The sequence below is a fragment of the Lactuca serriola genome, chromosome 8 (genome assembly GCF_051521515.1).
Source record: "Lactuca serriola cultivar US96UC23 chromosome 8, Lser_US96UC23_V15, whole genome shotgun sequence".
Lineage (NCBI taxonomy): Eukaryota > Viridiplantae > Streptophyta > Magnoliopsida > Asterales > Asteraceae > Lactuca > Lactuca serriola.
Window position 1 is genome coordinate 68,664,371 of NC_136415.1, and position 23,699 is coordinate 68,688,069.

At 38.7% G+C, this 23,699-nt stretch overlaps 1 protein-coding gene across 7 annotated transcripts in view; it reads left to right on the forward strand.

Moving 5' to 3' along the window:
• LOC145067474 (ureide permease 1-like) overlaps positions 1 to 20,436 on the forward strand; it is a 48,043-nt gene extending 27,607 nt beyond the window's left edge. The window contains exons 1-8 of one of the 7 annotated variants that reach the window (XM_079014609.1): positions 17,129 to 17,321; positions 18,157 to 18,468; positions 18,572 to 18,710; positions 18,791 to 18,965; positions 19,046 to 19,077; positions 19,152 to 19,246; positions 19,692 to 20,066; positions 20,156 to 20,436. In XM_079014609.1, coding sequence (XP_078870735.1) covers positions 18,232 to 18,468; positions 18,572 to 18,710; positions 18,791 to 18,965; positions 19,046 to 19,077; positions 19,152 to 19,246; positions 19,692 to 20,066; positions 20,156 to 20,311 — 1,209 coding nt within the window. In that variant the 5' untranslated portion in view covers positions 17,129 to 17,321; positions 18,157 to 18,231 and the 3' untranslated portion in view covers positions 20,312 to 20,436. Of the gene's footprint in view, positions 1 to 17,128; positions 17,322 to 17,411; positions 17,582 to 18,156; positions 18,469 to 18,571; positions 18,711 to 18,790; positions 18,966 to 19,045; positions 19,078 to 19,151; positions 19,247 to 19,691; positions 20,067 to 20,155 lie in introns of those variants that run through there. The other 6 variants (XM_079014612.1, XM_079014611.1, XM_079014613.1 and 3 more) reach the window with 6 other exon arrangements.
• The last annotated feature ends 3,263 nt before the right edge of the window (positions 20,437 to 23,699 follow it).

Sequence of the window (23,699 nt, forward strand, 5' to 3'; positions counted from 1 at the left end):
ACAATCAAGTCACGCTCTCTAAATCCCAGAGATTCTGGTTACGGGTGTAGTCCTCCACTCGCGTATCTTTTTGGAGTGTTCGCCGAGGACGTGTCTCCAATTATACAGGAATAACAAATTTACTAGTAATAATATGATAGTCCTCCACTCGCGTATCTCTGTGGAGTGTTACCGAGGACAAACAGTGTACAAGTTGTATTGTTCATGTGTTCTAATGTCATGCTTTTAACTGATAAAATGTGGAAAACCATTTGTGAAATATATAAAGCATAACAGTTTATAAAACCCATTTCACAAATAAATGTTTACGTGATCTGCATGTTCGAATGGTTATCAGTTGTATCAATCAGTATTAAAAGCATATAAAATGTATAACACACACACGAAAACAAGTTTTTGAGTACAAGAAACCCTTGTACTTTGCTTGTGTTCCCCCCCTGAAAACAATGAAAACAGTGAAAAAGGGTAGGGGTATGAACTCACCAGACTCGGAAATGCGACGGTTTCGGACACTAGACGTTGGTTCGGGGCTTGATTACTTGCGATGTCCCTATGTAAAATGTAATAATTTCCATATATATCCAATTAGATTTACAATCACTAATTATATGGAACATTACACTCCAACGAGGTTAAACACCTCAAAACGAGCGTTTGGAGTGACCCGGGTGACATCTTCAGACGTATAATGACACTAGGGACTTAGGACTTGAGTTTACTCCCCAAGAGTAAACATTTTATGGAGTTTACGGCCATATAACACACACATACATGACTTCACGGCCGTGAACTCATGTGGGTGTGATTTTGAGGGTTTAATGGCTTGAATGGACATGGGGGTTGTTGGAATGAACTTCTAAAATGCCTTGGATTAATTTGTTTGGATTTATACCATTTAAAAGGGAGTTCACGGCTGTAAACTTGGATTTTACGGCCGTAAAATCTCCTATGGTCATGAGAAAATTGATTTGAGGCACTTAGAGCAATCACATGTGATTCTAGTTAATTTTCCAAGCTTTGGGATGGTTTAAAGGCATCAAATGACATATAATTTGGAGTTTACGGCCTTGGAGTATATTCTATGGCCGTAAACTCTTATATGTGGTGTTTTGATATGTTTAAGGTCTCCGAACTATTTTTAGATGGTTCTATGATTTATTCCAAGGCTATTGGTTAAGTTTCAAGGCATTCTAACATGTTAAATGGTGTTTACTCCCCATGTTTGAGGAGTTTACGCCCAAGCACATGCCTTGGCCGTAAACTCTCTTTTGTCCCACAAAATTCATGTTTTAAGTGTTTCATGTCCCGATTTGTAAGCCTCAAAGTAGTATCTAAGTCCCAACAATGATTTGGAAGGGTTAATTGGCTTAAAAACCCCATTTTTAAGTCTTTACGGCCCAAGCTTGATCCTTGGCCGTAAACACATGTTCCAGGTCCGAAAAATCAAATTAAACATCAATTTGAAGGCTAAAGAGGTTAGATAACAAGTTAGGGATGTTACCTCTTTGATTTGGAGCCTTAAATCTTTGTTTTTGGACCTTTGATTATGGATGAGGAGAGAGGTTGGAGAGTTATTAAGGAAAGATGGCCAAAAGCTTCAAATGAAAGCTTTGAGTCCTTTATATAGTGCTCGGGAATTGGACACGACGGAATTCTACCCGATTCCGGCGTTAGGCGGTTTTGGTCGCACCCGACCAAATTGCCGTAACCCGATATGGTCGATTCTAGAATTATTCCGATAACTATTATCTGGTGTTAGAATGATTTCAAATGGCATTAAGACACCCATTAAGTCATTTTAGATTAATACAAGATAATGACTTAATTAAACGGCGAAATCGGAAACGGATTTGGAAACGACGTTTGGTTGATCGAATTGGATTACAATTTGAGTTACAAGAAGTGATATGGAATTTCGGGTTGTTACATTATCCCCCCATTAGAGGGAATTTCATCCCGAAATTCAAGAAAAGATACAAGACAAAATACAAATCATGGATTTAGAAAGAGTTGCGGATACTTCTGTTTCATCGAGTCTTCTCGCTCCCGACTAAACTCCGGTCCCCACTTGGCATTCCAGCGAACCTTCACTAACGGGATGCGACTTTGTTTCGTACGTTTGACTTCTCGATCCATGATTTCGATCGGTTCCTCAACGAAGTTGAGGTTTTCATCGATCTCGATCTCGTCTAAAGGAATCACTAGGGTTTCATCGGATAGGCACTTCTTGAGATTTGAAACATGGAAGACGGGGTGGATGTTACTGACCTCATGAGGTAAACTAAGTTTATAGGCTATCGGACCGATCCTGGCGAGGATCTCGAAAGGTCCAATGTACCTCGGATTAAGTTTCCCACGCTTACCAAAGCGTACAGTGCCTTTCCAGGGCGAGACCTTCAACAGAACACGGTCTCCAACCTGGAATTCCAGTGGTTTCCGACGGTTATCAGCGTAACTCTTCTGGCGATCACGTGAAGCTTTCAGTCGTTCTTGGATTTGGATGTTCTTCTCGGTGGTTTCACGGATGATTTCAGGACCAGTGAGAGCACTGTCGGGGACTCGACTCTTGGCTAACTGTGTATCCCCCACTTCGGCCCAACACAGAGGGGATCTGCACTTGTGGCCGTAAAGGGCTTCGAACGGGGCAGCCCTAATGCTGGTGTGGTAACTATTGTCGTACGAGAACTCGATCAAGGGTAGATGTGTGTCCCACGACTTTCCAAAGTCAATGACACATGCCCTAGGCATGTCCTCCAGGGTTTGGATTGTTCTCTCACTTTTTCCATCGGTCTGAGGATGATACGCCGTGCTCATGTCTAGTTTTGTTCCAAGGGCTTTTTGGAGAGACTGCCAGAATCTGGAAGTAAACCTGCTATCTCGATCAGAGATAATGGATGTAGGTACACCATGCAGTCGGACTACCTCTTGAATGTAAATTCGCACGAGTCTTTCCATCTTGAATGATTCTTTGATCGGAATGAAGTGGGCGGACTTTGTCAGACGATCGACAATTACCCAAATGGTATCATACCCACTCGGACACTTGGGCAGTTTAGTGATGAAATCCATGATGATCATCTCCCATTTCCATTTGGGTATCTCGGGTTGTTGGAGCAGACCCGAGGGTTTCTGGTGCTCAACTTTTACTTTGGCGCAAGTCAGACACTTGCCCACGAACGTAGCTATCTCAGCCTTCATGTTTGGCCACCAGTATTGTTTCTTCAGATCTAAGTACATCTTTTCAGAGCCCGGGTGAACAGAGTATCTGGTTTTGTGCGCTTCCTCCATAACAATCTCTCTGAATCCTCCGAACTTGGGAATCCAGATCCGATCCATGAAACAATGGACTCCGTCACCTCTGATCTCAAGTTTCTTTTCCATTCCTCTTAAGGCTCCGGTCGACACATTCTCGGGTTTGAGGGCTTCTAACTGGGCTTCTCGGATTTGCATGGGTAGGTTGGAATGGATGGTCATCGTCTGGTTCTTCACTTTACGGCCTGCACTCTCCTTTTGGCTAAGGGCAGCTGCTACCACATTGGCCTTGCCGGGATGGTAACGGATTTCACACTCATAATCACTGAGTAGTTCTACCCATCGCCTTTGTCTCATGTTTAAGTCTTTCTGGTCAAATATGTGTTGCAGGCTCTTGTGATCGGTGAAGATCGTGCACTTGGTTCCGTAGAGGTAATGTCTCCAAATCTTCAACGCAAAGACTACGACTCCTAACTCCAAGTCGTGTGTGGTATAGTTGACCTCGTGTGCTTTCAACTGTCTAGAGGCATAAGCAATCACCTTTCCTATTTGCATAAGCACACAGCCTAAGCCTTGATTAGACGCATCGCAGAAGACAACGAAGTCCTCTGTCCCTTCGGGTAGGGACAGAACAGGCGCGCTGCACAAGGCTTTCTTCAGCGTCTGCAATGCGGTTTCTTGCTTATCACTCCAACAAAAGGGTACACCTTTCTGTGTTAGAGTGGTTAAGCGTTTGGCGATTCTAGAAAAGTTCTGGATGAATCTTCGATAATAGCCAGTGAGACCCAAGAATTGTCGGATTTCTGTGGGTGTCTTCGGTGCTGACCAATTCTCTATCGCCTTTATTTTGCAAGGATCTACATGAATACCCTCCTCGCTTACTACATAACCGAGGAAAGTTACCTTCCGAATCCAGAACTTGCATTTGGAAAATTTCGCGTACAACTTCTCGGATCGCAGGGTTTCCAACACTAGCCTCAAGTGTTGTTTGTGGTCTTCTTCGCTTCGGGAATAGACGCGTATGTCATCAATGAACACAATGACAAACTTGTCCAGATAAGGACGACACACCCGGTTCATCAGGTCCATGAACACCGCCGGTGCGTTGGTTAGACCAAAGGGCATCACTACGAACTCGTAGTGTCCATACCGAGTCCTGAAAGCTGTTTTGGACACATCACTTTCATGAACTCGTAGCTGATGGTACCCTGACCGAAGGTCTATCTTGGAGAAGTAACTGGCTCCCTGGAGTTGATCGAAGAGGTCATCTATTCGCGGAAGAGGATATCGGTTTTTGACAGTCAACTTGTTCAGCTCACGATAATCGATACACATTCGAAAGGATCCATCTTTCTTCTTAACAAACAATACCGGAGCTCCCCAGGGTGAGGAACTCGGTCTAATGAATCCTTTACTGAGCAACTCGTTGAGTTGACTAGATAACTCGTGCATTTCTGCTGGAGCTAAGCGATACGGAGACTTCGCTACGGGAGTAGCTCCAGGAATTAGGTCAATACGGAACTCGACCTGACGCTCGGGAGGAATTCCTGGAAGCTCTTCGGGAAATACATCAGGAAAGTTACAGACTTCGGGGATGCTCGCGAAGTCTTTAACTTCCTGTTTCTCGTTGATTACATGGGCCAAGAACGCAATGCACTCCTTTCGCAGGAGCTTTTGAGCTTTGATGCAGGAAATGATACGAAGGTTGGAACTGAGTTTATCGCCATAGATTACAAGAGATTGACCCGAAGGAAGGTTGAGATGGATGGCTTTTTCGAAACAAAGGATATCTGCATGATTGGGACTCAACCAATCCATGCCAATGATGACATCAAAGCTCTTTATGGATACCGGCATGAGATCGATAGGAAACGAATGGTCATTCAAGGTAAGGGTACAACCTACGAACACTTCGCTCACGTTTTCTTTCTCACCGTTTGCCATTTCGACGGTAAACGTTTCGGTTAAAGGTTGGGAATTATGTTTTAGGTTATGTTTGAATGCATGACTAATAAAGCTCCTCTCAGCACCCGAGTCAAAAAGAATATTAGTATATGAGTTGTCGAGAAGGAACGTACCAGAGACAACAGTGGGATCGGCGACCGCTTCCTCCCGTCCCATGGCGAGGACTCTTTAGGTGTTATCAGCAGTAGAATTTTTGGGGAAGTTCCTTTTAAAGTGCCCAGCTTCACCACAGTTGTAACATGTTTGACCAACGCCTGCTCCAGAAGATTGATTGACCGATTGGGCTGGAGCCTTGCAAAATCGGACCGTGTGCCCCTTCTTACCACAATTGGTACAGGAAAGTTCTCGACAGGGGACAGGGTTGTGGTGATACTTGCACTTGTCACAGAGAACAGAGAGGGAGATTACCAGCATACCGGTTGGTAGGAGTTGGAGCTATGGATCCCACAACAGAAGCAGCAGCAACGGGGGTAGTAGCAGCATGAACTGCTACTATTTTGCTGTCTTTTGGAGGATCCTTGGGAAGATTGACCCTTCTTCTTCTTCCAGAACTTTCTTTTCTCACCACTGCTTTTAGTCGACTCAGGGGCGGTGGTGGTTTCCTCGACATCATCACTGTGGTCAATTATGGCTTGGGCTAAAGTCTTAGCACTATCATATATGTCCGGGCGAATAGCTAAGACATGACCTTTTGATGGATTCGTTAGCCCCCAAATAAACCTCTCGATCTTTTTACTTTCAGGAGTGAGTAGCCCAGGGCAGAGAAGTGCGAGATCATCGAATCGAGAAGTGTATGTAGCAATGTCGGAACCTTTCATCTTCAAGTTCCAGAGCTCGTGCTCTAGCTTCTGCATTTCACCACGGGGACAATATTCGGCAAGGAGGAGTTCTTTCATGGCGTCCCAGCCCATGGCATTGGCTACGGGTAGGGTCAAGGATTTGACTCGGCCATTCCACCAAGTCAAGGCTTTATCACTGAAGGTACAGGCTGCAAATTTGACCTTATCGGACTCAGCATAGGCACAGATTTCAAAAATGGATTCGATTTTCTCGAACCATCGGGACAAGGAAATGACACCACCAGTGCCATCGAAGGATGAAGGCTTCGAATTCATGAAGTCCTTGTAGGAACCCTCCTTTTCGGTGTTCTTGATTACATTCTTGATCTTGAGTACCACCTCCCGAACCACAGGTGTTTAATTGGGACATAGCAGCTGCCACCGCGGCGGTAACAGCTGTTTGGAATAACACGGGATCAATTTCAGGAGGAGGTGGTGGTGGAGGGTTATTGGTCTTTGAGCTGGGTCTCTTTCTAGGAGGCATCTTGATCTAATAAGATCAAGAAAGAGAGGATGATAAGTCCTCTGAATTGGATCGAGAGATATGACAGATATTTATTCCAAATAAGCGATAAAGCAGGAAAGAGTTATCAAAGCAGGTAAATTATCGCTAATGGATTGATCAAGGATCTATACATGAACGAGGATTCTTACGAAGAATTGGCTCGAGAAATACTCCCATAGTATTTCATGATTCGATACTACACTGGCGCGATGTTTGTGGTATTAGGGTAAGTTTTAGGCATGCCGCATACCACAGTCACTCCCAAGCACATGTTGGCCGTGTCTCGAATGAATATAGTTGGCCAGGCTATATTGATCCTAGACACGACTACATAACTGCCCAGGTTTAACCACAGTACACAACACCCATTTACTTATGTTTTGTTCTACTTGTAGTTACGGATCTCGACGGCTCGGTATACTTATATACTTTTGAAAATACTTATAGTTTGAAGATACTTTTATTTCAGAGCACTTAGGCCCTTTAGTGTTTATAGTTTTATACCATGTAAGGTTTGGTATACTTTATTCACTATAAACAAGGGCTCTGATACCAATCTGTCACACCCCGAAAACCGAAGGCGAAAACATTTCCGGGGTTGACTCCACGTTGAGTATCAAATCCAATGTACATAGTAAGTAAAGTGAAACAAACATTACATTACATATAGAAAAGTTTTACATTTGTTTCAAAAGATATAGTTATACAGTTGTGATACATAGTATAAACATAAACAAAACGAACGGATCTTGTACGCACTCCATCCTGGATCAAGTGGATCTTCAGTACCTGTTCTATCAATGACCTGAGAACACAAGCGGTTTGAAAATCAGCATAATGCTGGTGAGTTCATAAGCGGTTTTTGTTTTGTGAAAATGTTCATGTTTCCTTTCTGTTTCTGAAAATGTAACACACGCCAAGAAAATCCCACATTTTCTTAAAAAGGTTGGTTGTTGTTTCACAATATGTAATGTAAAGTTGTACACTGAAAACATGTTTACCCTTGTGAAAATGTACATTTAGGTTATCTGTTTTGTTATTCTGTTCTGGTTATGTACCAATGGATTCCCAGGAAAGTCCCATACTTTCCTGATTGTATATTACCAATTGTAAAAGATGTAAGGTTATCCAGTTTGTTGCACTTTTCTAGTTATGAAAACGTTCCCCAGGAAAGCCTCATGCTTTCCTGAATGTTGGTTATTAATATAAAAGATGTATTCTGTAAAACGTGGTTATGTTCAATATTTTCCCCAGGAAAATCCCATACTTTCCTGAATGTTGGTTTCCAATGTGAAAGATATATACCAAAACCTGATTATCTTGTGAGGTGTATAAAGTTGTTCATTATTACTATAAGTAAATCTCTGTTATCCTAATTGCGAGTTCCATAACCATATGATAGACTGAACCTATGGCAATAAGTAGTCCACAACCTTATGACTTTCGTCACCCTTGAACCATTTTGGTTCGGCTGTAGCTAGCAGCCATGTGTGGGGTACTCAGCCCTGTATAGATCTATACAATCAAGTCACGCTCTCTAAATCCCAGAGATTCTGGTTATGGGTGTAGTCCTCCACTCGCGTATCTCTGTGGAGTGTTCGCTGAGGACGTGTCTCCAATTATACAGGAATAACAAATTTACTAGTAATAATATGATAGCCCTCCACTCGCGTATCTCTGTGGAGTGTTACCGAGGACAAACAGTGTACAAGTTGTATTGTTCATGTGTTCTAATGTCATGCTTTTAACTGATAAAATGTGGAAAACCATTTGTGAAATATATAAAGAATAACAGTTTATAAAACCCATTTCACAAATAAATGTTTACGTGATCTGCATGTTCGAATGGTTATCAGTTGTATCAATCAGTATTAAAAGCATATAAAATGTATAACACACACACGAAAACAAGTTTTTGAGTACAAGAAACCCTTGTACTTTGCTTGTGTTCCCCCTGAAAACAATGAAAACAGTGAAAAAGGGTAGGGGTATGAACTCACCAGACTCGGAAATGCGACGGTTTCGGACACTAGACGTTGGTTCGGGGCTTGATTACTCGCGATGTCCCTATGTAAAATGTAATAATTTCCATATATATCCAATTAGATTTACAATCACTAATTATATGGAACATTACACTCCAACGAGGTTAAACACCTCAAAACGAGCGTTTGGAGTGACCCCGGTGACATCTTCGGACGTATAATGACACTAGGGACTTAGGACTTGGGTTTACTCCCCAAGAGTAAACATTTTATGGAGTTTACGGCCATATAACACACACATACATGACTTCACGGCCGTGAACTCATGTGGGTGTGATTTTGAGGGTTTAATGGCTTGAATGGACATGGGGGTTGTTGGAATGAACTTCTAAAATGCCTTGGATTAATTTGTTTGGATTTACACCATTTAAAAGGGAGTTCACGGCTGTAAACTTGGAGTTTGCGGCCGTAAAATCTCCTATGGTCAAGAGAAAATTGATTTGAGGAACTTAGAGCAATCACATGTGATTCTAGTTAATTTTCCAAGCTTTGGGATGGTTTAAAGGCATCAAATGACATATAATTTGGAGTTTACGGCCTTGGAGTATGTTCTATGGCCGTAAACTCTTATATGTGGTGTTTTGATATGTTTAAGGTCTCCAAACTATTTTTAGATGGTTCTATGATTTATTCCAAGGCTATTGGTTAAGTTTCAAGGCATTCTAACATGTTAAATGGTGTTTACTCCCCATGTTTGAGGAGTTTACGGCCCAAGCACATGCTTGGCCATAAACTCTCTTTTTTCCCACAAAATTCATGTTTTTAGTGTTTCAAGTCCCGATTTGTAAGCCTCAAAGTCGTACCTAAGTCCCAACAATGATTTAGAAGGGTTAATTGGCTTAAAAACCCTATTTTTAAGTGTTTACGGCCCAAGCTTGATCCTTGGCCGTAAACACATGTTCCAGGTCCTAAAACTCAAATTAAACATCAATTTGAAGGCTAAAGAGGTTAGATAACAAGTTAGGGATGTTACCTCTTTGATTTGGAGCCTTAAATCTTTGTTTTTGGACCTTTGATTATGGATGAGGAGAGAGGTTGGAGAGTGATTAAGGAAAGATGGCCAAAAGCTTCAAATGAAAGCTTTGAGTCCTTTATATAGTGCTCGGGAATTGGACACGACGGAATTCTACCCGATACCGGCGTTAGGCGGGGCTTTTGGTCGCACCCGACCAAATTGCCGTTACCCGATATGGTCGATTCTAGACTTATTCCGATAACTATTATGGGGTGTTAGAATGATTTCAAATGGCATTAAGACACCCATTAAGTGATTTTAGATTAATACAAGATAATGAATTAATTAAACGGCGAAATCGGAAACGGATTTGGAAACGGCGTTTGGTTGATCGAATTGGATTACAATTTGAGTTACAAGAAGTGATATGGAATTTCGGGTTGTTACATTTGCCTTAACCAAGGAACCAAGGGATCATGGTAGATCTCATCATATTGACAGAAAATATCACTTTATTCAACATCAGGTAGAAGAAGGACACCTCGTAGTAAAGAGGGTATCGTCAGAGGATAACCCAGCAGATCTGCTTACGAAGGGACTGAGTAGGGTTAAGCACTTGCATCACGCTAGGAGCATTGGGCTGAAAGACGATATTAGTTTAGATTAGATAGTTTAGATACATGTAATAGATAAATGTAATTGACATTTGATGATTAAATAAAGGAGTATTATTTACAAGTAAAGCTACTGTCTTATGTTAATTGTTTAACTATTGTTTCACTTTGCATGTTTTGACTTCCTGAATAATTGAGTTATTAAGAATAATCGAATTATTCGAATGGTCCATAATCGTTCATATGTTGGAAGTAGGTATGAATAAAGATTCTCATGAATTGGTGTGTAGATTGTCTAAAAGGTATTAGACATAGCAAAGGTTTGCTGTAACGTTCATGAGTGCTTATGAACAAGTTTTGAGCATTGGAATAAACCCGCGCTTGCTAGAATCACTTTATGGAATGTACCGCAAGTGATCACAAGACGATAGTATCATATGGTGTTAAAACCAAGATATATGGTTTATTGTTTACTAATTGGTTGTGCATTGATAATGCGAAACCGCATCAGTAAATTGATGTCATAAAACACATTGTTGTGTATAGTTGATCAGTAAATGCATATAAGTCGAAGTTTATCTGTTACTTTTATCCTAAGAGGGTAAAAGCGATATCAGGGCCCCTCGATGATTTAATTTGACTTATGTGCCGGGCCCGATCAGGACTGAATTGATGTGTTCAATTAAGTTCTACGTCAAATGAATCTGAGATCGAGAAACCAATTGTTGGACAATGAGTACGACAATGTTCCATGTAATTGTCCGCACAATATCTAGAATAGAGGATTATACGATCCCTTATCTAAAGGACAGGATACTGATAAGATCAGAGTTTGACAGCGTCTTTAAGAGCTACGATTGCTAATCGGATTGTGTTTGCATTTATAGTTATTAGACTTATCCAAGTGGGAGACTGTTGGATTAGTGTTTAAGCATGTAACTATATTTGGTAAGTACTTGACCCGGTTGTGCATAGTCCTTTTGGGTTTCCTTCACCATAGCAACTTGACAAGGTGATTTATAAAGAGAGAAGAGATACTATTATTAATATATTATGACAATAATATATTAAAGGAATAATAATATTATTTGATTGACGTAAGTCATAAATAAATTAAGAATTAATTTGGTGACTTAAAGAGGTTAATTGAATAAAGGGGCATAAACTGTCAAATGTGTGATAGTTATGTTTTTTGGGCTATGAATCTTTATGGACATTAGGGTGGACGCTTTTTAGGGATTGGATATCTTAAAAATCGTTCAAGCCTTATATCTAGAAGGATCTTTGGATTGCTTAGGGCCTAAGTTATTCAATTAGGGTTAAGGGTGTAACCCTAGTAGCTCATAGTATAAATAGACCCCATGGGGAAATCGGCCACTCTTGCAAGAAAGAAACCCTAGAGCCGATTTCCTCACCTCTCTTCTCTCTCAAAATCATCCTCTTGCTAGTTGGTGTTTGTAAGCCATTAGAGGAGTGACAATTGTGACTCTAAGCTCCAAGAACAAGAAGATTCAAGCAAGTAACTTAAGGTATTCTTCTAGATCTGATTTCATATGTCATGATTCAATTGTTTACATTAGATCTAGAATTGTAAGCCTTGGATACATTGCATGTTTAATTAGAGAAACCTAGATCCAAGCAATAGGGTTTGCATGTGCACATAGGAAAGCTCTTATGGCTCAAACCCATCACTTCTGGCACTAACACCCCAATTACCTCTAAACCTCAATCTCCACCTCACTCACATGAAACTGAGACCGTTCTTGGTGGAGCGGAAATGGAGTTTGATTCCATCTACTACAACTCTTACAGAGAACAGAGCGATGATGATGATGATGCTCCTATGACGAAGAGGCATTTAAGGAATGTAAATGAAAAGCTTGACAAATTGATTTCTTCTTCCTTTTCAACTCCTAGTGAGACATACTCTGAGGCTGCTATCAAGGCTTTATTGGCAACCTTTGTCAAGGAGGATGATACCTCCATTTCCAATGCTGCCAAAGCCATTGATGCCTCCACTTCCTCATGTCAGAAGGCATCCATTGCAATTGAAGAATCCGCCAAAGATTTGAAGCAAGCGACCGAAAATGTCAAAAAACTAATTTCTGATGCTCACATTTTTCTAGATTCTCTTCAGGCTGTTGCTCAGAAAAATGCTCAAACCGTGAATGCTTCTGTTGACAATCTTACCCAATCCCTTGAAGCTGAGAAGAAGCACTTCTGATCAACTGCCTCCTAGCCATGGTTGAAGTTGCGAGCCACCGGCCAAGCGACCTCAACTATCGCCGTTGGTGGCTGTGAAGATCGGCGAGGTCGCAATCTCGTTTTCCTCCGTCACCACCTATCCTTATTCTTCTTCTTCTTCTATCTTGCCTTCAGTCACGACGCCATCGCTGCCATGCGGTTGTTCGGAATATACTAGCGAACTCCGACCGCCGCCTGCCATCATGATGGTGGCTGTCTTGGTGCGTGTTTCAGCAAATTTTGTGCAGGTGTGTGTGTGTGTGTGTTGTTGTATTTTGAAGTGTGTGCATGTGTTTGCTCGGGTGGGAATCAAAAGAACTGCCGCCACCACCGTGAGGTGGTGGCTTCCATCACAAATCTGTTGTTGTCTCCGCCGTGAGCCACCAGGTCGGTGGCTGGAGTGTATTCTGCAATTTCGAGTGTGTGTGTGTGTGTGTTTTGTGTGGCTAGAAAACCAAGGAAGTCACCACCACCACCACCGTGAGGTGGTGGCTTCCACCATCTACGACCGTTGGCCACCATAAGGGTGGTTGTGTGTGTGTGTTTAGCTAGTGTGTGTGTTTAATTGGTTTTTTGTGTTGTATGTTGTAATTGGTAAAGGAATAATTAAAAGAAACTCATAACCACCACCGTGAGGTGGTGGCTGCCGCCTCCTACTGCCAGCAGCCGCCGTTTTGGGTGGCGGTGTGATTAGTTGTGTTTGGATTTCTTTTGGAATGCTTGGACACGATTGGACCAGAACCATAATCACCACCGTGAGGTGGTCGCCGCTGTCGTGAGCCGCCATTGACCACCACTACTTGAGGTGGTAGTGGGTGGGGCCCGACTAGCGAAACCCTAATGGGCCTAATCACGCTATATGATTTACCCAATAGATTGATGGACTTAATGGATTAAGTCCTTAATGGGTTAGGTAAGAAACACTTAACCCTAATCGTCATTTTATGTGAAAACCCTAATTTCACTTGGACTTTGAGTTGGGCCTTTCTATTGGGATTTGATAATTGGGATATTGATGGGCCATCCAAGATCAATCATATGGATTAGAATAACTTAATGGGCTTTAGGGTAAGGCCCATGTGAGGGGTTTGGGACCAATTTGGAAAGTTGGGCCATAGATGGGCCATAATTAGGCCTTTATGATTATAAGATATTGGGCCGTTAGAAATGCCAAATGTTTGAATTAGATTAAATGGGTGGGCCTTAGAATTAGACCATGTAAAGGTTTGAGCCTAATTTGGAAAATTGGACCACATGTTAGGCTTTGACTCATTGTTGACTTTTGGGCCTTTGGATTGGGCCTTGAGCTCTTGAATCAAGATAAGATGGGGGTGAAGTAGTCTTTTACCCCAAGCATGAACTTATGGTTATGTGTTAGAACCCAATTATTAATTGGGTATTATTTTGATGATTGACAATTCGAGAACCTGTCATCCAGCAGCTAGAGTTTTGTCTATGGGACTTCAGCAGTGTGAGGTGAGTTACCTTCCAATAGAAGTGGGTCTAAGGCACCAAGGTCGGCCCACTAGTAAGAGTTATAGTAGAGATGATTGTCTTTGTGATAATTATCTGGTATGTTGCTATCTGTTATGATTATATGCTCGGATGTTATGAAGTTATGTGATATGTCAGCGGAGGGGTAGGATAGACCCCAATACCGGTCGAAAGGACCGAAGGGGTAGTTAGTACTCATTTTTGCTAGATATATTATGATATATGTGCTATGATATTATGTGGTAGTGGTAGGGGTGAAATAGTCTCCGGATACCAGTCGAAAGGACCGAATGGGTAGGCCAGCACCTTGATATGCTAGGAAAGGTTACCGGTCGAAAGGACCGAAGGCGTAGGCCAGCACCCTAATATGCTAGGCAAGGTTACCGGTCGAAAGGACCGAAGGGGTAGGCCATCACCCTGTTATGCTAGGCAAAGTACCGGTCGACAGGACCGAAAGGGTAGTTAGTACCCAGTTATGTTATACAGTATGTGTTATGTATGGTATGTGGTATGATGGGGGAACTCACTAAACTTTGTGCTTACAGTTTTCAGTTTTGGTTTCAGGTACTTCGTTTTCAAAGGAAAGGAGTCGGCGATCGCAGCACATCACACTATGTTTTCCGCACAAGAGATCTTTGGGAATACACTTTGATATTGTTTTATGATAACATGCTTGATTATTGACACTTTGGTTTTGACATGTGATGTTTTTATATATGTTTTTATACTGTTGGTTTTATAATAATCTAATTAAAAATGAAAGTTTTGGTCTTGAAATTTGGGATGTTACACAAGCGACTCCCCAGTAGTGATAAACTTAATTGCCACAATATATTTTTGTAACCCTGTGAATCTTGGTTTACCTCTAGCATCATATCTTATTTGGAAAAATTCATATGTAAACGTATATTTAATATGAAAAATGTATTTAATTTATGTAAAAGCTCCATTTATAAATTACAAAACTTGAAAGAAATAATACCTGCTTTCCAAGACGTTGGCTATCCGTACAAACATATTTTTTTCGCAAACAAAACCTTCTTTTGAAATTGTTTGGCTAGGACACAATTATCGACAAAATAATCGTTAACTTGACGTATATGTCCTTCTTTGTGAATTATGTTTGACATCACAGGTTCGTAAAATATTGTTTCATCATAGCAACGACGATATCATCATCAACATCATCGCTGCATGGATGAAACGAATCAAACAAATACATTTCTTTTGGAAATATTGAAATTTATGAAATATAAAGAAAGAAAAAAAGAGGTAATTAAAAATAAGGTAGTAATATGTGTTTATAAAAAATAAATTTTTTTTAATGAAATATGAGTGTTCAAAGGTCGAGTTTGGAAAAGTAAAAAAACGTGTTGTAGCTCGTTACTGTCGGAGACCACAAAATGGGAGAAGAGGGGGGGGGGGGGGGGGGGGAGTTACCACGTCGTTATCCTTGTGTCATGTTGACTTCAACGGGGTTTAAAGGTCTTGTAACGTATACCGTAATTATGTTTCACTTTATACACATGCGGAGGCAGTAGGGGGCTAGCCGATGCTTAGCCCCTCCAACTTGTCTACTTATAATATTTTTGTTATGATTTTTTGTTTGATCGCTTTTCTTTTTTGGGATTCATATGAATTTGGGCTATTACATACTTTCTCTTTGTTAGGTGTATCCATCCAAAGTTACATACCATTAATCCGATCCTTGGATATCCTTTGACCAAGAAGATTTTAGAAGAAATAAATTTTCTAAGTTATGTATACACAATTGGTAAGAAACAAAATAGGAGAACGGATCGCAACCAAGAGATAAAAAGAATTGAAAAAGTTGCAAAAGTTAGAAGTTAAAAAGTCAAAAATTCAAAGAAAATTAAATGAGTCTTCTTCCCGCTCCCACCGTATTCTCGGATAAATCGCCTCACCCAACCCATCGTTGGCATTGCGCCGCCACCATTTTCCTCATCTCGCCATCAACCTCCATCCCGGAAAGACCATCCCCAGTGTCTTCATGTCTCTCTCTTCGGAAAGTTAGTTGTAGAGTGAGCTTCATATCTCTCTCTTTCTCCATTAGAGGTAAAAATGAAAACATATTTTGCTGTAAATATTCATAAATGATGGTTATAGTTTTTGATATATGTGATGCTTAGAGCTTCTCCAATGAACCGCCATTTTGGTGTTATTACACAAAATGGTCGGCATATATACCAGGACACTATTCATCACACCAAATGTCTTTTATACTAAATATCATTTAATTTAACTGTTATTTTTTACTTTATCAATATTATATTATAGTTTATTAGATTTGTAATTTATAACTATTACAATTTATATTAAATTATTTTTATGGTGTAAATTTTTAGTGTGTGATTGGAATAAAAACTATTCTAGTGTTAAAAAAATCTTTATTTTTATGGTTTTAGTATTTTATGATTGGAGTTGGTCTTATAATCCCAACACCATTTTTTGATATGCAAGCCCTAAAATCATTTCTTTATATATGAGCCCTATATGTACTTATGTGTTATGATGATTTTATTTTATTTTAATTATCTTTATTTAAATGTCTAAAAAGTTATATAGATTGTCATTTTATTTCAAGATAGGTTGTTTTGTAAATCCATTTTGCATTCTTAATTAAATTTAATCATTATTTTTATTCCTAATTTATATATTTTATTTTACAAGATATTTATATAAAATTTTATTTCTTAATAATTATATTATTTGAACAATTTCCGGTATATATTATAGTTGGCATACATATTACTATTTAGATCCATTGTTTTAATGGGAAACATTCACTTTCTTACATGGACACAAACAAAATCAATATTTTTCATTGTGCTTAAAAATAAAGATAACAACCAACAAATTGTTAACATGCCTATTTTTACGATTGTGACATAAACCCTCGTTATTCTTAATTCACGAGGTGATATAAGCTCTCTTTATTTTTAATTCCTGGCTTCGCCCCGTTTGTACAAAGTTTTCGACATAAACATGATCAGGGAGGAAACCACATTACGAATGACTTAATGAGCAAAATCGTAGCTGTTAACAAAGAATATAATTTGATAAAATTTCAAAGTTTACCTTAATTTCCACATAGACACCTGGAGAATAAAATATCTGTTTTTAACATGTCTCGGGTCATGAGGTGGGATATGTGATCTGTCAAAATAATAATAAGCCCGATATCCGCTTTATCTTTGTAGACTCACCACCTCTCCACCTCTTCAAGTCTCGATGCATTTTTCTATTTTATTTCTTAAACTTGCCTTCCCAACAAGAATCAAGTTGGAATCTTTAAGGATCTGAATTAAAAGCATAAATAAAACTCCATTAGTGGTGCTGCATCTTTGAAGGCTCACATCATTTCTTGCTCATCTCCAAAATATCTTGGTACGCAATCATTATTGTTCATGAAAGTGACCTCATTGCTATATGAAATGAAAATTTGCTGGCAATATGTGCTACTTTATTTTGTTTTTTTGTTTGCAGAATTGAATTACCTTTTGTTCTATGATTGGTTGGTATTATGTCTTTATTTTATATATTTATAGGGTTGTCGTGATTGTTAAGTAGCTTCAGATTCTTTGGAGATTAGCAATTTGTTTTAAACTCAGTTCCCGATTTTTTGTAAACTGCTTTCCTCTGCAATGGTGGGTTTGACTTTTTTTTTTTTCTTTCTTTCTTGTCAAAGATGCAAACTACGTCTTATGCTTTCGGAGATTCGTTTCTTTATGGTTAATTCTGTTTGTTTTCATGTATGTCATCATATTTGTATCTTTTCTTTCAGAATTATCGAACTTTTAAACTATAATATTTGGGTTTTTTTTATGATATTGATCTTATGGTTTATCGAAAATGTCAAAAAAACAATACAGTTTGCAAGAATTATCTATTTTGGGCAAATTGTATCATTTTCTTTTGTAAATAGAGTCTTGATGATTCTTAGGTTCTTGCATATTCTTTTCAGATTCATCATTCATCTAATACTCATGTTTTTCTTTGGTCAACATTCAACTCTGTTCTTTAAATTTCATGTATAGATTGAAAGATACGTGTCTTTCGCATTCATATAACCATTTTACTCATTTTACTTGTTAACTTTCTTAAGTTTGATCGATAATCTCTCTACATTTTGATCGGTTGAAAAAAGTCAACTTTTGCACAGTTTCTTTTAGATTCATTTCAAGATTCTTAAAAACGCTAACACCCTCTAACATCAATTCAGTTTTGGTTTTAGGATTTTTCCGAGTTTCCTTTCTTGACTACTTTTACAACAGAGGGAATCCGTTCGAATTTGAAGATGTACATAGTAGATAGCAGAGGAGGAGCCATAGCATGCATGCTGCTTGCGCTCCTCTTCCTAGGAACATGGCCTGCAATTCTAACTCTGTTAGAACGACGTGGTCGTCTTCCTCAACACACTTATCTTGATTACACAATCACCAATCTTCTGGCTGCTGTCATAATCGCTTTCACATTTGGGGAATTTGGCCATAGCAATGATGACAAACCCAATTTTCTAGTCCAGCTTTCTCAGGTATAATCATGCACGTAAACCATTCGACAAAATGCATCAATGAGCCACACATTCATAGTCCATATGCATTCTTGAGTTGTGAATTACAATCTGCTTTTTTCAGAACAATTGGCCAAGCGTTCTGTTTGCAATGGCAGGTGGGGTGGTTTTAAGCCTTGGAAATCTGTCAACACAATACGCTTGGGCTTTTGTTGGTTTATCAGTAACTGAGGTCATCACTGCAAGTATTACAGTTGTTATAGGTATCATCATCATCATCATCATCATGACTATTTTGAAACATATATGGGATGATGATTTTGAGTTTGTGAATGGGTGATAGGTACAACTTTGAACTACTTTTTAGACGATAAAATCAACAGAGCTGAGATACTTTTCCCAGGGGTCGCGTGTTTCTTGATTGCTGTTTGTCTTGGTTCTATTGTGCATGCATCTAATGCCAAAGATAATCAAGAAAAACTTGATGGATTAAAAGGTTCTCAAATTGACAAAAAAGGGTATATCTTTTTTTTTAGTGTCATCATATATCAAACTATTGACTTGTGTATTTGGAATTCTAATAATTAATACGTGACAGATCAATTAGCAGCGGATCATACGCGATATCAAGTAAGACTACTTGGATTTTTCACTAACCTTTTTAAGTTGGATTATTAGTTTGATATTTCTTTTTTTATTATCAGAAAAGGATCCGGAGGATGGAGGTGGTAAAGGAGAGAAAGCGAAAGCAGGGACTGCAAGTTTTCTTATTGAACTCGAGAGCCAAAGAGCAATCAAGGTTATATTGTACATAAACCACATTCACCCATGTTCACATTGAATGAGTTGAAATTTAATTATCTAACATGTGTAAAACCGACCATAGAAAATAAGAACACAAAAACATATACAAAACAAACTTCAAAACCAGAGAAAAACCATGGGCCTCCAAAGAAAAAAATTCAACATATGTAATTTTTTGACAATCACATAGACAGATATCTCTAGCTACACCATAATTACACCTACATTGTCCAAATATTTAACTCGCATATTTCAACACTTCACAACAAAAAGAATAAAAGAAAAGAAATTAGATAGTTTTAAGTCTGTTCAATCCAGTTTTTTCCTTTTTCATCTATGTGGGTCAAATTTCCCCATTTATGCTAGCTAACAAATCTCAACATCTAACACCGATCTTCTACAAGTGTCATGATAAACTTGTGCATTTGTGGGGATTTCAGGTATTTGGAAAAAGCACATTCATCGGTTTAGCCATATGTTTGTTTGCTGGAATATGTTTTTCTCTCTTCTCACCAGCATTTAACCTTGCAACCAATGACCAATGGAATACATTGGATGATGGTGTTCCTCACTTAAGTGTCTACACAGCTTTTTTCTACTTTTCTTGCTCTTGTTTTGTGATTGCCATAATTTTAAACATTACATTCCTTTATCACCCGGCATTCAACTTGCCTAAATCTTCAATCAAAGCCTATTTGAATGACTGGGAAGGGCGTGGTTGGGCGTTTTTGGCTGGTTTTCTTTGTGGTTTTGGAAATGGTCTCCAGTTTATGGGAGGTCAAGCTGCTGGTTATGCTGCAGCTGATGCAGTTCAGGTTAGTTTTTGTTGTACTTTATTGTACAAGTAGTTAAAGCATTTGGATGAAGATGTTTACCTTATGAGGTTGTTGTGAAATGATTTCAGGCACTTCCACTTGTGAGTACCTTTTGGGGTGTGCTTATTTTTGGTGAATACAGAAAGTCTTCGAGGAGAACGTATGTCTTTCTTATAGGCATGTTGTCTATGTTTATTGTGGCTGTTGGAGTTTTAATGGCTTCATCTGGTCATCGGAAACATTAAGATGATTTAAAGGATAAAATTGTAATATGGGATTTAAAACACTGCAAAGTTCAGTCATTGTATAATCAACATTGTACACACGATAACCCTATGTGATTTATTTTTTCCTGCCTTGATTTGCTTCATCTTATGGTTAACCTTAATTTAAGAAAAAACTGCAAAAATGGTCTTAAAAATGTCTAAAAAGTCATTTTCAATTTACAACATATGAAAACCACAATTGTCAAAGGGACAACATTTGTGTAAATATATGTGGAGTCCAAGATTATCTCTTCAAAAAAGACCTTGCGGAGAGAAGGGGAAATCCAACATATATAGTCAGACCGTGTCGCACCGATGTGGGATACACTAACACTCCCCCTTAGAGCATGTAAGATAATAAATTGATTGATACTCAAAACATAATTACATAGGAATATATAGAAAATACTTAAACTCTAAGGGGTTTGGGCCTAAACCCTAATCATTAACATCCCAATATTCTAACGTTGCACAACACGATGTTTCTACCGCCGGCCGGGGGTGTGACAAATTACCACTACCAATTCTTGTTGAATTTTTAATACGCAATAGCATAATCTTTTAACAATTTTAACCCATAAATTCTCGAAAACTTAAGACTCACATTTCATTACCGATTCATAAATCCTTCCAGAAAGGGTATTCAACTTGTCCCCCAACTTTATATGGATGTCGAATGAGGTACTATATATACCTAGATTATGAAGTTGGTTTATAGAGCCAACTTTTTTTTTTTTTTTCCAAAATACCATGCACTTTAACCCCTCCATTTAATGGTCCGAACCCATTTTTTTCTCCTTCCGTAGTCGTTTCTCCAAAGTTAAACTTGTAGTTCCATGAAAAGGCTCCAATAAATTGACTTACTTTCGTAGCTTCATCTGATGCAACTCTTCTTACAAAGCTCAAGAGACTATGAAAAGTTCTCATTGTAATCACTTAATTATACCCATGCGTTATTTTTTCAAATCAATGAACTCTCTCCTACCGCCTAATTTCCTCAACCATACAAAATCTTTCTTTAAACATCTCCAACGATTCTTCCTATGTCACGTGATTTAAGATTCATGAGTTAGTGTTAGTGGTATCGCTGTAATGCTCTCTTCTTGAACTTGATCTTAAAAAAGTTTACTTTTGATCATCTTTGACAAGCACAAAACGTCATCTCAATCTCCACTATCCAGTTATGCAACATAATTGATCAAGTGTTTCTTCATAACTGCGAGTCTACGAGGTTGGCACATGTTGAAATCTTTGTAAGTACAACCCATTATTAGTCACTTCTTCCTCCTCCTCATAAGAATTTGTTCCCATGGGTTGTTCTTTTTCCACATTATGGTATGGGTTGTCATACTCTCTTTCATTCACCCCTAAGTCATTCCGAGTTGAACTTTCTTCCAATATCTTCCTTAATCTTTTCTTCTTGCGTCGAAATCATTCTTTAAATTTGATTCATGGTCTTTTCTTCTTGACTTCCCATAACTTTATCAAGGATGGATCAAAATTTGTTTAGCATAGTTGGAGTTGCTTTTCTTTCCACATTGAGGTTTTCACCACATTTGATTCTAAGTGGATTATGGTTTCCACGAGTGTTAATTATTCTGAGAAATTAACATTGTTAAATCGAAATGATATTATATATAATCACTAATTAAAAAACATAAGCCTTACTTACCATGAGAATTTACATGCTACTTGTAATATATCAATTACACATTTAGAAGGCTAAACATATAAAATCTTATTGCTTATGATTTTTTTTTTTTTTTTTGGGGGGGGGGGGGGGGGGGGGGGGGGGGGAATATAACATGTCTAAAATATTTTAGCAGGGGACCGCAACCAAAATTTTGTTTTTTAGGCCTAATATTTGTAAAATTATAGTATAGGGATTACTTCTAACGAACAAATCAGGGAGATCTACAACCTCTTCCACCCATAACAAACCTCTGCCACTGAGTTCGAATACCTTAAAATTTCCAAATACATCTAGAGCACATATAGTTTAAGTCTAAGTACTAATCCTAGTACCTAATTCACTTAAACTTAGGCCTTTCAACATGGTATACATTTTCATGCATGATGGCTGATGTGGCGGACTTTTCCACGCGTGAACACCACCTGCAAGGGGCGTAGGTGTGGTGTGGCGTGGGTCCGGCTACAAACGACCACGATAAATTCGATTGGTTAATGCCATTTGACCGTTTTCCTTGTGTATTAACTGGAGAGATATTTAGATGCAGTTAAAATGGTTTAAAAGGAAGTAGATTGAAGCTTTGAGATTTTGTAATGGCTAATGACCTGTTTTCTGAAAAACGGATGAAGAAGGAAACAAAAAACGCAAACGGGTTTAAAAAGAATGATTGATATTTGCTTTTAACTAAAGTTACAACAGTGCTCCTTGAGAATGTATCTTTTAATTTCATTACACCATCTCATTTATGTTTGAATTAAGTTAAACCCTCAACTATATATAATTATATATGTTTTGTTTAATAATTGTTTTTTAATTTCTTCTAATGTCAAAAAAAAATTAAAAAGAAAAAGGAAAATGATGTTGAGTGGTAGCCATTTACAAGGGTTAGTGGTTTGATAGTGGGTTTGTAGTGGAGTTGATGTGGGGTCACTTTTTGAGTGGGTTAGGTGTGACCATACCTCTTAGCCTTATGCTATGATGCCTAACCCGGTTTTTCTAAAATCGGTTCGTTTTTTCAACGGTTAAAAAATGGTTGAATATGTACCTCTCCTGGTTATATTAGTGATTTCTAAAAATTTGGAAAATATATCCATAAAATGTGGATCTATCCAAAATGTAACGGAAAAAACATATTTTTCCATATAATTTCAAATAATCTACACCAAATTATCAAAGTTTTTGGTTGGAAGTCATTAGATTATGGGTAATGTTGGTGATTTTGTATCATGAATGTGTATTTAAGTGTAATGGATTGACTTGTTGACCAAAAATCAATCTTGATGAATATTAAACAAGTAAGGAAGGTGCGGAGTGCACAATTGTTTAAGTTCATTCAAGATTCAAAGTAGACTGTCATTTAGTGGCGAAGCCGCTAAATGAACGGGGGTCCGGGGGCAGCGCCCCTGGGAGCGAGGTCCAAGGGGCGGCAGCCCCTGATTATGGGTAATGTTGGTGACTTTGTATCATCATCGTATGAGTTATATTACTATATAAAAAATGTTGGTGAACCCAGTTTTTTGACTTCATTTTGAACTTTATTAATGATCCGATTTTGTGACAGTTTATGACTGTTTTGACACTTGGAGTACTTTTTGGACAAAGAAAACCATCTTGACAGTTTTCAGACAAATGAAGTACTTAATCATTTTGGTCATCATTTTCCTGGCACAACAATCA